The 17,063-nt window shown below is 31.6% G+C and overlaps 1 protein-coding gene across 10 annotated transcripts in view; it reads right to left on the bottom strand.

The window, feature by feature from the left end:
• Positions 1-10,034: 10,034 nt before the first annotated feature.
• Positions 10,035-17,063, bottom strand: part of LOC105832507 (protein TANC2) — a 208,645-nt gene continuing 201,616 nt past the window's right edge. For 4 of the 10 annotated variants that reach the window (XM_036295463.1, XM_036295461.1, XM_036295460.1 and 1 more), the window contains one exon: positions 10,036-10,656. In XM_036295463.1, the coding sequence (XP_036151356.1) occupies positions 10,354-10,656 (303 nt within the window). In that variant the 3' untranslated portion in view covers positions 10,036-10,353. Of the gene's footprint in view, positions 10,657-17,063 lie in introns of all 10 variants that reach the window. The other 6 variants (XM_036295457.1, XM_036295458.1, XM_036295459.1 and 3 more) reach the window with 3 other exon arrangements.

Raw genomic sequence — 17,063 nt, 5'->3', positions numbered from 1 at the left:
TTTTGCAAGGTAAAACTACCTATTGCCTGGACTAGTTCCTGTAGAATATAAAAAATATTTGTTTTTGAATTTATTGTTATCTTCTTCTAGGGTTTCTTCTATTTCCTTTAAGCTTAAACTTAGTGTGGTTTCTAAAGAATTTTGTATTGTATGTTTTATAGTTTTTTCTACCCTCTTTTGGCTAGTTTCTTTTTTGTATTCTACGTTAAATTATAATTCGGTAGGTATGTTTGTATATAGCTTGTTTCGATACATTTTTGTGTTGTGAGTGTGACGTGTGGTTAGTTTACAATAGCTATTTAATTTTATTTTTCCCGTGCCGTTTAATACAATTTTTTCCTCAGGTGAATGATCGCATTTATATTTATTACTTGCGCAGTTGGTGCAGAGTACAACCATGTGTTTGGTTCTGTTAACGTTATCCATGCTGTGACGTTAAAATATATGTGTTGCTGTATACAATGGTTAAAGTGTCTTAGTGTTTGTATGTATGTTTGTACCTCGCATGGTGCTTGTGTTTCGGTGTAATACGTCGGAAACTTCTTTTTATATGTGTATGTGTCTCTTTCCCTCACGCAGGTATTTAAATCTATATCTTCTCTTATCTTATACTGACGATTCTCCTTATCTATCGCTAACAATGGCTGGTCTATTTTTATTCCTACAAATGTATCTTTATATACATGTGTAGGTAACGGTTTTGCTTTATTCAACTTATACATAGGATACGCTATGAGCAGGAATTGTAAGATCGTGTATATGTATAGGTCGTCGTGGTACAACGTCAAGTACGTCTAAATATTGGGCCAGTTTTTTAAAATTTTGAAAGAAAAATACTGTCCCTTTATTAGTTGTGCCGTTGTCTCTTTAAGTGTTGTCGGTATCTCGTCTACGGGTAGCAAGCGTATTATCATGTTGTGTTGAACATACATTAAATGGTTCATAATGTTCTGTATCAAATCTATGAAGACTAGAATCAGGAGACCGATCTCTGTGGTTTTGAGTGAGGCGAAAATCTGTCAAAAATGTAGTACCAAATGGTGACGCTGACGATGCTGATACACCGGAATATATTCCAACTCTAGATATAATTGTCTAGTCTAAATTTATCGTAGTCAGTCGTGCTAGTGGTGCTAGGCTGTACGCAGTTGTATGTTTGGTATAGGAAAACTGAGATAAGTACTCTAAATGTAAAATTGCTAACATTTTTATTATAAATTTGCATTTATTGTCAAATGCTTGTCGTTATACTCCATATTGTTTTCGGTAAATCATTGTCGCCAGCGCCACCATTTGGTACTACATTTTTGACAGATTTTTGCCTCACTCAAAACTACAGAGATCGGTCTCCTGGTTCTAGTCTTCATAATCAAATCTCTCATTATCTCCATGAGAATTGAAAAAGTATTCGTTTATGTCCACTTTTTGTATAAATTCTTCTAGTTGCGATTCTAATCTTTGAGTGGGGTTCAAGACTCCGTTGAAAAGATGAGATGGAAATCCAGATGGTTATCCACACGCATGTGGATTTCCATGGATTTTAGATGGTTCCATAAATCCATACAAAACCATGTAAAATTCATGGGTATCCACATACACGTGGATAACCATTTGGATTTCTATCTCATCTTTTCAATAGCGGAGTAAGTGGTAGTTCTGTACGTTAGTATATCTTCAAGTATGTTGATGTGGGCTATAGTGGCGTTTAAAATTTTTACTTGGTGTTTCATGGTATGCTTTAGGGTTTTTTCATTATTGTGCAATAACTGCAACTGTTCGTTTATTATTTTTGCATCTTCGGCATCTATTATGCCAAAAAGCGTTTTGCTGACCGTTCCGATGTATATTCATACACGTGTACCCTACATTACCGCTCGTGCATTATTACTCGATTTTCTCCAAATATCCTTGTAGATGCTGATGTCTAAGTTCGAGAGCCTTGACATCCGTCTTTATCATTAACTTCCGCCGTTTGCACTTGGTTTATTTGCCGTTTTTTTTTCGCAGTATATTCCCAATTTATGAATAAAGTTCTCCCACTCGAAGGTGCGAGTGTTGGATGTCAACCTGGCCGGTGCATTTCCACATGCACATAATCCTGAAAGTAAGGAATATTTTTCTGTGAATCCTTACCTCGCTGCTGGCAGATTAGTGCCTTCATTTTTTATTTGACGATTAGTTGCTTGCTACCGCTCGCTCGCTGCATGCCTAATTGATACAGTGCAGTTTTTTTTGTATACTGCAGAAAAAAAATTTTTTTTTTGTTTTCTTTGTTATTATGGTTGTTGGAGTTACTTATACTTTTATTCGATAAATAATTTTAATCTATTTGCATGCACTCTTTGGCTTCTTCTTTCTCGCTTAATTGTATAATTTACATCGCTATGTTTCTCTAATATGACGTATGGGATCCTGTCCACTGGGAGTCTAATTTTTCCGATCTTACGCGTCGTACCGTTTCGTTATACAACAGTACTCTGTTTCCTTCGCGAAAAGTCTTCTTTTTTACGGTTTTGTCTGATTTTTTTGTATTACTAGGTAATTGCCTGATTTTTTTGTATGTATGGCATTTTTTCGTGCGATTTGGCTCGTGGCATGTAATCTTTCACTTACAATTAGTTCCTGCGCGTAGTCTTCGTACGAATACGTAAGCTTTGGTGATTTCGTCAGTGTCGTAGGTAGAGTTGTTCGGTGCCCGTATACTAATTTGAATGAAATAAATCCCGTTGCGGTGTGCGGGATTGTGTTATACGCGAACATAGCGTAAGGGAATCATTCATCCCAGTCTGTCTGTTCTTCATTACTGTAATGTCGCAGATATTCCGCGAGAGTCCGATGTAAGCGCTCTAAAACTCCATTACTTTCAGGGTGATACGCCGTTGTCTGTATTTTCTCTATTTTTAATAACTTATAGGTAGTCTTGAACATTTCGCTCGTGAAGTTGGTTCCCTGGTTTGTTAAAATTTTTTCGGATATACCATACTTCACTATTATTTTTGTTACGGAAGCTTTTGCTACTGTACTCGCTTCTTGGTTTTTTACTGGTATGGCTTTGCTAAATTTAGTAAGGTGGTCCTGGAAGGTTAAAATATATTTGTTTCCATTGGTGGTTACCAACAAGGGTCCCATCATGTCTAATGCACATTTTTTGAAAGGCCTTTTCGGAGTATCCGTAATAATTAGATTTTTGTCTTAGTTTATTTTTTTCATTCGCATAATTCGACAAAATTCGCATATACTAATATATTCTTCTACGTCTCTAGTTATTTCTCGCCAGTTACACATTAATCTAATTCTATTGAGATGGTATTGTTAGCGTACGGTGCGATAACGCACATCCCGATAGCGCACATAACAATTTAGTAAATTCCCGATTGGCACATATCTCGATATCGCTCAGAAAAAAGGCATATAAATCCAATAGCGCACAAAGTAAAAAGCGCATTATTCCGATGGCGCACATCCCGACAACGCACATTCCGATAGCACACATCCTGACAGCGCACATAAAAATTTAGTAAATTCCCGATAGCGCACATAAAAATTTAGTAAATTCCCGATAGCGCACATCCCGATAGCTGGCTCGTCATTACCGCCATGGTAGCCATGGTAAGACCAGGCCTCACTGTAACCATGGAGGATTGGAGAAAGCATATCGATGGTGAGGGTAAGAAATCTGTAATTGGAAATTACGTCACAGGTGGAACATTTAATGCACTGATACAGCCGCAAGCGGCGCTGTAATCCATGCATTTTGCCATGGAGGACCTCCATTTCAAAGAGGAGGCATTTCATTTTTCATATCTGTTTAGAGGTTGGGACTGTCCCGATTGCACACATAAGCGATTGGACACAGTAGTATTTCCCGATTGGACTACAATAGTATTTCCCGATTGGATACAGTCCTGATTGGACACGGACTCGATTGGACACGGACTCGATTGGACACAGACCTGATTGGACACGGACCCGATTGGGCACAATCTCGATTGCACACCGTCCCGATTGGATACAATGCTTCTAAAATTCCATCAAATAATATTGACAAGATTACGGAACTTTCTCAACGCAAAGTAGAAAGCAATTGAATTGGAATCTGCAAGTGCAAGAAATGATTCCTGCCTTCAATCATTGAACGATACACCTATTGTTCAATGTTTGAAAAGAAGAATCCAAGAATTAGAAAATAAGAATTTGTTACGGGAATTTGTTACTGTAAATTACAACAACAAAACCAATACCAACAACGAAAAATTTCCAGCGTGACGGATGTAATTAATAATCTTAAAAATAGAAATTACTGGAAAAAAGAAAAGTTGATGCTTTATAAAAAAATTTTGGAAACAATATTAATGTGTTCAACCGCTTATTTAACAGAAACGCAGAAAAAACTTCAACAAAAGAGTATCCTGAAGATATTAGAAAATTTACTGTTTCGTTGCATTTCTTTTCACCAAAAGCAAATAATTATGTACGCGAAAAATTAAATGGATGTTTACCGCATCCAAAAACATTAAGCAAATGGTATTCTAATATAGATGCTGATTCAGGATTTTCCTCAGAAGCGTTCGAAATGATTAAAGTAAAAGCTAAACATTCAAATTATCAGAGCATGCCTTGTAATTGATGAAATGTTTATTCACAAATATGTTGAGTGGGATGGCCACCGCTATTATGGTTTAATAGATATAAACACCGGTCATCATGATAAAACGGCTAGTCAGGTGCTATGTCCGGGGGATTTCACGTTTTTATTACCCGCTAACCTTTTAGAAACAAGATAGACGAAACGCTCTGAGATTTATCTGGGATCTAAGAGGTTGCGAGAAAAAAAATAAATATCTCCACGTCGCGAGGGTATCTGGTTCTTGTAATCAGAAAAACCTAGGACACTAAAATCATTAAAATTCGGCAGGGGTCAGACCCCAGTAAAATAAAATTAAAATATTTACTCGGCTCTTGACAGTTTAAGAGCACTTATGGAATTTCCCTTACGAGTGCAGATAAGCGTCAGATGCGAGTTAGATTAATCGAAAGGGATGAGGGCGCGTTTGCTTTTCCAAGTAATAAAAAAATACATAAACGGACCCAGTGTTTATCAAAAACCGGACCACATCACGTCTGAAAATTATAAAATTTGTTCTAGAATCCAAACACGCCTATCAACCCTGAAGAAATGCGCGGGCTGGAAAACATAAATTTTCTCCCCCTTTCCTAGATAAGAACGTCCAAAAATTCTAACTCCCTCTTTTCTGCCAGAACTTAAAATCCTTTTGAGCGGAGACAAGGAGGAAAAAGCCAATAGTTGGACGCCTAAATTAACATTCTTTTTAAAAAGGGTAACTACTCGTCCAGTAAGAAATCAAGAAACACCCCCATGCAATTCTAAAGAACGAACCTTACCAATAACATCCTTTGAACCACCCACGCCCAAATTTCTCTTGTGGAAAATCCACTATAAAAACCGCAAGTCGAAAGAAAAACACACTGTTTTCGTTTTTTCCGAACTCCGTTTTTCGAACGTTAGTCAACTCCGCGTAGCGATTTCTAACGTTGTGCCGAGTCTCCGAGCGATAGTGCTCAGGATTGATAGCGCTAAAAAATGATAATCCTTAGAACTGAAAATTCGCTGCACTCCATTTGAGGCTGACGACTTGACCGGGGAGCCTGACCACCTTGAGTCTGACTATTCGACTGACCACCCACCTCTACTCACCCAAGGTTTCAAGCAGTCCAACAAGTAGTAAGTTTCCAAACATAAATTTTATCTGAATTTCGCTTTCTCATTGTTTAATTAAATAAAATAAAGAAAATCTAAATTATAGTGGAAAATAAATTCTTCCACCGTAATCGGTCGAATCTAAAACAGTCACGGAGGCGGGCAATCAGACGGGCTCGCGCTTACCCGGAACCTACTCACACCGAATATACATCGCGTCCCAGGGGCTCTTTTCTTCCGGCGGGGTTCACAGATTCCGACCTTAGTCCTCGAGAATCCGACTAGGGGTCCCGGTTCGCGGATTCCGAGGCTCCCATTCGAAAGTCCGGCCAGGCGTCCCGGTTCGCGAATTCCCTTAGTTTTTGGGAACCCGAACAATCATTTACGAATTCTAGCCTTTGAGAGTCAATACCTCCCTTATCTCCTTCTCTCCCCTCAACTCATTATTCACCTATCAGTTCGCCAGAGGTAGAAGAAATACCACCCCCGCCCTCACCTGCATCCTCTAAAATAGAATTCTTAGCTGAATACCCCTTTCGTCTGCACCGCCCCCGCTACTATTACTATAACGACACCCAACATTCTCTAATCGAACTACTAAAACAATTCCCTATGAAATCAGATCCCTCTCTTCAATATTATCGCGACTACACTCTCACTCCGGAGGCAATAGATCCGGAAGCTTTATTCTATATCCTCTCCGCACTCGATCCTTATTCCCACCTTCACTCCCTACTATTATGATCCCTTCGCGGTGCCCGTAGATTTTTTTTTACAATTTCTTCCCCTCTTCCTCAGTCATCATTCAAGAAATACCATAAAATCCTAAGCTTCTCCCTCTCTGTTGATTTATTTCCATAATGTTAATGATATATTATACATATATTTATATACATACATAATAATCTCCGGTATTAAAATGTATAACATAAATTACTGTATATATACTAATCAAAACCTTTAAACTATTGTAAAGAATGTTAAATTTCTATATATATATATAACATAAATGATCGAAATAAAATGATTTAATTTGTTGCAATATTACATTTTACAATTGTCACTATTAATGTGATTTATTTTGGCAAACATTTTAATATTAATATACTTATAATATGTCGATAATATTCGTGTTATATCTCATTATTATATTGTTGCAATATTGCTGTTATATTACATGTTATTTGGATAATGAATACTGCCCTACAATTACAATATTTATAATAATATAAAATACTAATAAAAACACAATTAAATAGTTTGTTTAAATTAGAATAATATCTAAGAATAATATTTAAAGAATTACTGCATTGGAATAATAAACAATCACATGTATATATGTGTATATATGTGAGAATGCGTGTATGATTACAACGCGCGGTTGTTGGCGTGAACGGGTAAGGCAGATCGGGGCCTTGTCATGGTGTGTGGCGTGCGCGTCGTAGGAGGGCGCAATGAGAGGCGACGGCGTGCGCCGACAGGGCTGCGCGCGCGGAAAAAGAGAAGTCAGAGACAGCCCGGTTACTGGCGAGAGCGATCCGTGCGACCGCGTCTTCGCGAAAAATCTGTTCGAAGCATCGTAAACAAAACTCGATACTACACACACACATATATATATATATATGTATATATATACATGAGTGTCCCAGAATGAATAATTCTTATTTTACAGAGTGAGAGAGAATAAAATTTTAAACTAAAAGTTTCTTTACCAATTTTGGCTTAGATTATTATTTACTAAATTATTAATAAATGAATTTGATCAATCAGACGGCGCGCGGCCAGTGTATACAGAAGCGTAGCGTGCCATGTGGCTCCTCGGGCTCTCCACGCGCTTATTACACATTCCCTTACTTAAAACTTTATTTTTATTTTTGATATTAATGAATAATTAAATAAATTTAACTTAATAAATAAATAGAGAAATAAATAACTAAATAAACTAATAAGTAAATAAATAAAAATAAATACAATTATAAATTATTTAAATTCCTTATTATTTTTTATTTTTAGTTGTTAATTATTTATTTGTGTACTCGTATTTATTTAATTATTCAAAATATTTATTTGATTCAATTACTTAATTCTCATAGTTGACTTAGCTGCGATAGACAAAATTAACTACGGAGAGTGTGTTATACAAAGGTATAAAAAAGATTGTTGATAAAAAGTATTAAAATAAATTGTTAGTAAACAATTTGTTTAAACAATTTTTAAAGAATTATTTCAGCATGTGTCAATTATTAGAGTGATCTTTTTGTAGCAAAGGAGCCATCAATTTTTATTTAAAAACAGTTTTTAAAAAATGTTTAAACAATTTTTTAAATAATTTCTTAATATCGACACGCATCATGCGTTCCTTATGCAATTTTTCCCGTAGAATTCGGTGCTATTATGTTAAATTTAAATAATAAAAATAATTCGTATATCTACCATTCTTTATTTTTTTCTTATTATTTGAAAATATTTTTAAAAGAGGAGCAGAAGGAGTAAAAGGAATTAAAATTTTTTTTATTTAAAAGTAAAATATTTTTACATAAATTGCGGTTAATATTTGTTTCACATTTTACCTAAATAAATCGGCTTTTTTCAGAGCCACTTAATAGATAACAATCGACTCTTTTTAAGATCACAAAAACCTAAAACGTGGAACAAATCTTAGCCGTGTATGACCATATATATATATATTTGGTCAAATTAATAAAAAAAGCGTATATGAACGTTATAACGTTGGAAATATAGTAAGACTATCTGGAATATGCGGTTCCGCGTGAGAGCAACGGATTTGTGACAAATCGTGTGTTTAAACTCACACGCAGTGTTCTCGGTGACGCCTTCTTGCGCTTGCGCATTGAATATAAATTCAACGGAAGTATTATCTTATAGGAAAGGATGCTTTTAGAACACTATCTTGCAACTCTAGTATCAGTATCATTATACTATTGTACAAGTATTAAATATGATAGACAAACTATATCATGACAATGTAGCTATAATGACGAACATTATTATTAACAATTACAAAATAAATACAAAATAAATAAAAATTACTTGTCCGTCTATAAGCATACCGTTATAAGTGCATCACTGGATTTTATTATGATTGCATTGCGTATGCGCGAAAAAAGATCGCCAAGAACAACACTGCTCACAAGTACACTGCTCCCGTAAATATAGATTTTAAAATTTATAATTTTTAAGGGGGCATATATGTTTGGTCATAAAAAAGAAGGCATTTTTCATAAATTATTTTCAGAGCCAAGTAGCAACATATAAAAATGAGACTTTTAGCATAATGACGTACATGTTTTGTAGTTCTCATCAAATTTTATTACAATGATTTTGAAAAATCCCTCCGCTCCACTGTCGTGTAGTCAACCGTGCATGTTTCCACAGTGACAATGATTTCTTCTGTTCAATCAAAATACAAAAACCAAACGGCATCTGAAAGAAGAATAAATTTCTTTGTCATATCCGATTAAATTTTTTCTGTTTTTTTTTAAACAAATAAAAATGAATTTTTTTATCGAAAATCGGCATTCTAACTTTAAAGACCGCCATTTTGTTTAAAATTCGAATTTTTTAAATCGGATACGACAACGACAAGGAAATTTATTCTTTTTTAAGATGCCGTTTGGTTTTTGGTTTGTATTTTGATTGAATAGGGAAAGAGAAATCAATGTCACCGTGGAAACATGCACGGTTGACTACACGTGACATTAGAGCGGGAGTTTTTTTAAATAAAATCGTTATAATATTTGTGTAAGAACTACAAAACATGTACTTTATCATGCAAAAAGTCCCATTTTTATAGTTTGCTTCTTGGTTCTGAAAAAATTCATAAAAAATGCCTTTTTTGTGGCTTCAAACATATATGCCACCTTAATCACAATTTAAAAAATTAGTTAGCTCTAGGTGACATATAAGGACTGATATAGTTCTAATCACACCTATTACTATTACTAGTAATGCTATTTGGAAGTCTACCTTTAAAAAATATAAATTTAATAAAAAATTTAATGAAAAAGTTAATAAATCTAAAAATAAATCGTCGATAATATATGGATAGATATATGAATAAAAATTTTTCGATAAATAACGATAATATTGATTTAGTGATGATTATAATCAGTAAGTTTATATTTTCTTTGAAGACAAACTTTTAGATGGTATTACTAACATTAATACACATTTTTATACTTTGAATATTTTGATATATATATATACATGTCAAAACATTGCAAAATATCAATAACTAAAAGTGATTTATCAATATATATTAATATGTGCGAATCGAAATTTCGTGCAAATTATTTAACAACTTTATTCTTAATTTGTCTTTTTTATATTAATAATGTACGGTCTTTATTTTTTAATGTAGTTTTTGTCAAATTGCTAGTATATAATAAATATAAATATATTACGAAACCTCTGATTAAGTTTTTACTTTAGGCAGATTCCAACTTTAATAAACCCGTTCATCTAGTTTAATAAATTAATTTACATCGGTCTTGATATGATCCTGAATTACGTTATAATAATATAATTACCTACTATTATTAGAATTTTCATTGTTACATTTAAATTCAAATTAGTATAATTTCAACTTATTTAAGCGTTTTACTCAAATACCATTACAATTCAGTAAGAGTATCCACTGACGCTCGAAGACAAGATTTAGCGACGTAATTGTTCTGTTCTTTATTGGTCCCAGTACTATCGATGCGACAGATAATATCATCTTTTAAAGCTGTAAGTACTCTACGATCTTGTTTGTTGTGAGCTGGTACGTTTTGAAGAGCTTCTTGAACGTCCGATAAAGCATCTTTAAACATGTCTAGGTTTACGCGCGCTTTAGCTCTAGCATAGAACGCTTCGTAAGAAATGGGCCGAATACTGAGGGCTTCATCAGCGAGTTCAATAGCTTCGGTGCATTCCTGTTAAAGAATCACATGTTATGTCATTAACATAAAGAGCCTAGCGAAATAAGCATGTAAAATCTGCCTACGCAGATATCAGGTTCAAATGCATGCCATAAGTTCACATTAATATGATATAAAATTTCCCTAAATAATAACTTGATATCACCATTATTTTAGGAGATATGGAAGGAAAAAGAAAAATTAAAAAAGTCAATTTTCTCGAAAACGCCTCGACTGATTTTGATTAAAAAAAAAAAAAATGTAATGAAAATCCAATGACACAATTTTCTCCTCCCTCCCCTCAAAGAAAAGTTTGACAAAAAATAGGGAATATAAAATTTTTTTCAAAAAATTTTTGGAGGTCATGTTTTTGATTTGCACTAACACTAACCATTTAACATAAATATTCCCTAGCCTAGAGTATCCTCTATAACATATATTTTTGCCCAATGTTTTCAAGTGCTACAACATAGTGAAAAGAAAATCGCTCGGATGACACTGCGCCATAGTACACTTGGACTTCCATCAACTTAAGACACTATATTTAAAAATCCAAAGTTTTTTTAGAGTTCTAGTATTCTTTTAAATAGTTCTAGAATTCTCTGTAAAAATTTTCAAGAGTTCCGTTGATTAAACAAAATTAAATTTTTTAGAAAGGTAAAAAAAGATGCCAAGTGTGTAGTTTTACTTTAAGGAAAAAAATCACAAAATTCAAAATAATACTTTCTATGAAATTCAACCTAAGTGATATATACCTTTGGACGGAAAAAGTTACATTTATTTGTGTATTAAATAAATCTGAGATAATACTTTTGATCAAATTTAACCGAAGTAATATACAGAGTGAGCCATTTTAATTAACGCACGCAATTATTTCGGAAACAAAGCATTTTAGAGAAAAATATTTCAGACAAAAGTTTTATGGTTTCAAGGGGGCCATAAGATGGTATTATTGGTTTTACACTGAAGAGTCATTTGAAGGTTACGTGAAGGTCACTTTAATTTTTTTAAATTGCAATCCTTATTTTTTATTACATATTCTTATAGCTTACCTCGAGAGCTTTCCAAAACACTATAAACAAATGTCTTTTCATGAAGCCCTTTTCGAGTTATAAAGTTCCAAAGTTGCAATATTTTGATAAAAATACAAAATACCTCATAAAATATTAATTTTTCAATTTCACTTACTATAATACTTTTTAGCACATAATAATTATTAAAAAAGACATAGTTTTTTTTTTAATTTGCAATAAGTAATTACACAATTTTTAATGATTTTTTAAATAAAGTTTATTTATTAAAAATTTTTAAGATAATTTAAAGTTTCTTATGATACCTTTTAAATAAATAAAATAACTATTTAAGGCAAGATAGAGGAACGTTTTTCATGGCTACTCAAAACCAGTTGTTCTCACAGCTACTCAAAATCAGTTGTTTTCACGACTATTCAAAATCAGTTGTTTTCGCAGCTTCCCAAACCCAGTTGCTTATATCAATAACTACATTGACTTCTTTTTAAAAAAATGATATTGCACTGAATTACATATTATTTCTAACCAACTATTTAGTCAAAATCCGATACTACTGCTGATTATTATAAGCAACTTTAATTCAAACCATTAAGCTTATAAACTTTTACGATGGCTGATTATAAATACTTCTTCAGAAATTGTCGATATTTTACTAGTTTTGGGAGAAGTTTTTGGCAATTATCGTCAAGCTGCAAGATTTTACCAAAATCGATACCCAAACAGACGACATCCAAATGATACTGTCATACGGCGTCTTAAGATAAGAGCCCAGCAAGGTAAGTTGACCCGTTGTCGCGTAAATCATGAATATGGTGACAACGATGTACGTGTTTTCGCTATCTTAGCGGCTATTAACATTAACCCTCATATTAGCAGTCGTCAAATAGCTAGACGAACCGGTATACCTCACAGAACAAACGTGAGAGAGAGAGAGAGAGAGAGAGAGAGAGAGAGAGAGAATTTTGAGAAAAAGAAAATATCATTCATACCATATTACACTAACGCAAGCTCTAACTCCAAATGACATGCAGCGTGTATTGTTTTGTCGATGGGCTATACGGATGATTGCGCATGACGCAGATTTTTTCAAATATGTTCTATTCTCTGATGAATCGACATTTAAAAATAACGGAGAATTGAACACACATAATTGTCATTACTGCTCAGATGCCAATCCATATTGGCATAGACAAATAGATAATCAACATTGTTGGAGCGTAATGGTTTGGTGCTACAAGAATATGCAATAAAAAATAGGGATTGCAATTTAAAAAAATTGAAGTGACCTTCACGTAACTTTTAAATGACTCTTCAGTGCCAAACTAATGATATCATCTTATGGTCTCCTCGAAACCATAAAAATTTTGTCTGAAACATTTTTCTCTAAAATGCTTTGTTTCCGAAATAATTGCGTGCATTAATTAAAATGGCTCATCTATTTTTGAAATAATATAACTTTAATTAAATTATTAAAGTGACAATTATTTTAAATAAAGTATTGTACTCACACACACACAAATTAACTTTCCCCACAAAAATAACGATATCTAAATATTTTGCGCCAATTATAAAAATAAACACTACAAAATGAGAATATTAAGTTTTTTCTCTACAAAAATAATGATATAAAGAAAAATGCATCAATCTATAAAAATAGGTGTTTATTTTTTGACTGGCATTCATAGTTTGATGTTTCATTAAACCCGTATCAGACTAGAGATTGATATTGGGATTGAATTGAAATGTAATCAATTAGGAACGAATATTCTTTAACTTTGCTTTGAATGATCAAATTCCAATTTAATTTTAATCTAAATATCTAGTCTGATATGGCTTTAAGATTGTCTTAAGTTTGTCTTTAGATACAATTTTGTTAACTACAAAGGTTAATTAACGATAAATTTAAAAAAATCTTAAATACAATCAAACTATAAATATCAGCCTTTTGTATGAAATTATTGGCTGCTGCGCGCCTGTAAAAAACAATTGTCAAGAAGCATATCAGCAAGAAATAAAGGAGATAATATCGAGCTGGCTGTTATGCGCGTTGGAATTCGCACGAGTCGAGAGAGACTGACAACGCGAAGAGAGAGAAGGATCGAAGAAAAATAACCCTGCTCAAAAAGTTCGATAAAAATTGACAGAAACATATTGAATTTGATATGATTTGATCTAAATCTATAATTTCTATCGAACACTAGTTTTCATGCTAGAAAAGTTTTAAAATTCCATTGTTTTTTATCGTATCTGAATTAAACAATTAAAATTTTATCTGAATATAGATACTTTTTATATGATCTTATCTGGTTATCTTACTGTATCTAATAATTACGATTCAATATCTATATAAATTAAACAGAAATTATCTCTATACGTTTTTATCAAATATACCCAGTGAACAATACGTTGTCAAAAAGATCTCTACAAGATATCTTGTTTCTGAAAATGATAACATAAAGAGACTTCTAAAAGATAACATAATGATGTCAGAATGTTAACCAATGCGCCGTTTTTTGAGAACAGAAAAATATCATAAAACTGATATCTAAAAGATTTCTTAAATCGGATATCTAAAAAATTTCTTAAATCGGATATCTAAAAGATTTCTTAAATCGGATATCTAAAAAATTTCTTAAATCGGATATCTAAAAGGTTTCTTAAATCAGATATTTTTAAACTGCAACTAAAGATAAAAAAATAAAATAAAAATTTATTTTTTAAAAATTATTTTTATCAACAGTAACATACTAAATTTAGGACAAATTTTTATTGATTAATTAAATTTAAATTAAATTATTTTATTCTTACTTGCCGCTGGTAGGTTTGAACCCGGAACCTTAGGATGACGAACCTTGTACTCTATCTGCTACGCCAATTTGACTTATCGATATGGGTACTTGTTATTGTCTTATACATATAATACCAATATGTTATAAACTGACGCAATTATATTATTTTTTATAAAAGCAATTAAATTTTGCAAAACATTAGAAATAAATAGCATTTAAATAGCATTAATTTATTTACTCATTAATTTCATATTGTTAAATTTATCTTTTTCCATAGCCTTAATAATTTGATGGAAATTGCGATCTATTTTTAGCATTAATAGTTTGGAGCGTTCAAATGGTTAATTAGATGGTTTTTATTATTCTGTTTTTGTTTAGTACATGATAAATTTAGATTTTGTGCATTTTTTGTGCACAGTAATTGTAGGCAAACCGTTATTTTTGAAAACATTATCTTTATAATAATTTTTTAATAATATCAAATGGATTTCTCATTTAAGATATTATAATGTTATCTAATTTATGAGTCAACTACAACGCGCAAGGACGGCTCAAAAATCGGACAGCATTGTGATATCTTTTATGAGATACCAAGCTGATATCATTTAACTGATATCATTTAACTCATAAGGATAACATTTTCAAGAAACTTAAGTAAGACTCTTCAATGAGATATCTTAAAGACCTCTCTTAGTAGACGTCTCTGGTAAATGTTACCATTTTAACATCATTTCCAAGATATCTAAATGTTTTCTTAAAAAAGTTCTCTTAAAGTTTTCATTCTGACAAGCGTGTTGTCTGGGTATGTTCCCAATCAGCAAAACAATATTTAAAAAATGTTTTCAATAATATTTAAAAAACATTTTAAAAAACATTTCCAAAAACGTTAAAAATAATAAGATAAATTCCATTTTTTAGATTAGAAAAACGTTTTTTTTAAATGTTTGGACAAATATATTTTTAACATTTAATAAATATTTGTTTTAAAATTTAAGAAAATGTTTTTTTAACATTTGGTAAATGATTTTTTAAATATTTACTAAACATATTCACAACAAAAGTAAAAAATTGATTGCATTATTAAATTTTGATAAATTCAACGTAACCTCACCAATCTAATAAATTTCTACGATAATTTTATAAAGGGGAGAAGACTATACATGTTTCAGCCAAGGCACAGTACCTGTTAGAACATGTTTAATTTCTACACCTGAAAAAACGGTCTCCCATTCAAGTGCCAATCACTTCCGACGTTGCTTGACTTCGAAGATCGTACGCATTCTAATGCTTCGTGATAATTCATGAATACTTTATGTTAATGCATACATATTTGTTATAGATTATTTTAACAGATGTTGTCAGAAGGATGAAACATGTATAGTTAACTTATATTTTTATAAATAAATATAAATATAAAGTATTACAATTTTTTACTGATTTTCACATATGCAAAATAGTATGTGAAATATGAAAAGATCTATTTTTGCTCTGTTCGTAAAAAAATAAAAAATAGATGTTATTTCTTATAATTTTTAAGTATTGTTAATATGCCATATTGTTTCAATAAGTGCAATGTTGTCTTAATCTCCATTTTTTTATGTTCCGATGTTTCAATCTGTGCCTCAGAGGTTTTATTTACACGCTTTTGTGACTCTTTCATTACATAGATTCACTTCCTCTTTACACTTGATTTACGCTACGTAATTAGTGAAGTTTCCCAACCATAATTTAAATATTATTAAAAATATTATTCTAAACAACTTTTTAAATGTGAAATAATTATTACAGAAACATAAAATAAGTGTTACGTAAATATTATTTTAAACAATTTATTAAAATCTTAAATTAATATTTAAAAATATTAATTAAATATTATATAAATATATGTCCTAGATTATTATTTCAAATAATTAATTATTGTAATATAAATATTAAATCAATATTAAATAAGCATTTTTAAATATTTTTTTAAAATATTTTTTTAAAGGTTTAAATAAATATTACATAAATATTATATAAATGTTATGTAAATATTATTTCAAACGTTTTATTAAAATGTTAAATTAATATTAAATAAATATTAATTAAATATTATGTAAATATTTGCTCTAAATCATTATTTTAAATAATTAATTATTTTAACATAAATATTAAATCAACATTAAATAAACATTTTTTAAATGTTTTTTAAAATATTTTTTTAAAGGTTTAAATAAATATTAAATAAATGTTATGTAAATATTATTTTAAACGTTTCATTAAAATGTTAAATTAATATTAATTAAATAAACTACAGGATAAAATTAAAGGAACAAAGGTTTGAAGTAGCGCCATGTTCGTAAAAGTTGAGCAAAAAGTCTGAATTTTTTATATGATATAGCCCAAAGTGTCGACTTGACCCTTGCAAAATCTCCCCGCTGTGGATCCAGTAGTTTCGGAGTTATGCTCCTCGAAGCAACTCTCAGTCAAAAACAAAAATTGCAAGGTTGTAATTTGGAAAGTACAGGACAATCTGATGCGAAAAACAAACCAGAAAAATTCAGAAATAGTCTAAGCCGGTTCTGTATGTGTCGCTCAGAGTGTCCCTGGTGCGCCCTGATAC

The sequence above is a fragment of the Monomorium pharaonis genome, chromosome 1 (assembly GCF_013373865.1).
Source record: "Monomorium pharaonis isolate MP-MQ-018 chromosome 1, ASM1337386v2, whole genome shotgun sequence".
NCBI classification, from domain to species: domain Eukaryota; kingdom Metazoa; phylum Arthropoda; class Insecta; order Hymenoptera; family Formicidae; genus Monomorium; species Monomorium pharaonis.
This window is presented reverse-complemented; position numbering and strand designations above follow the sequence as displayed.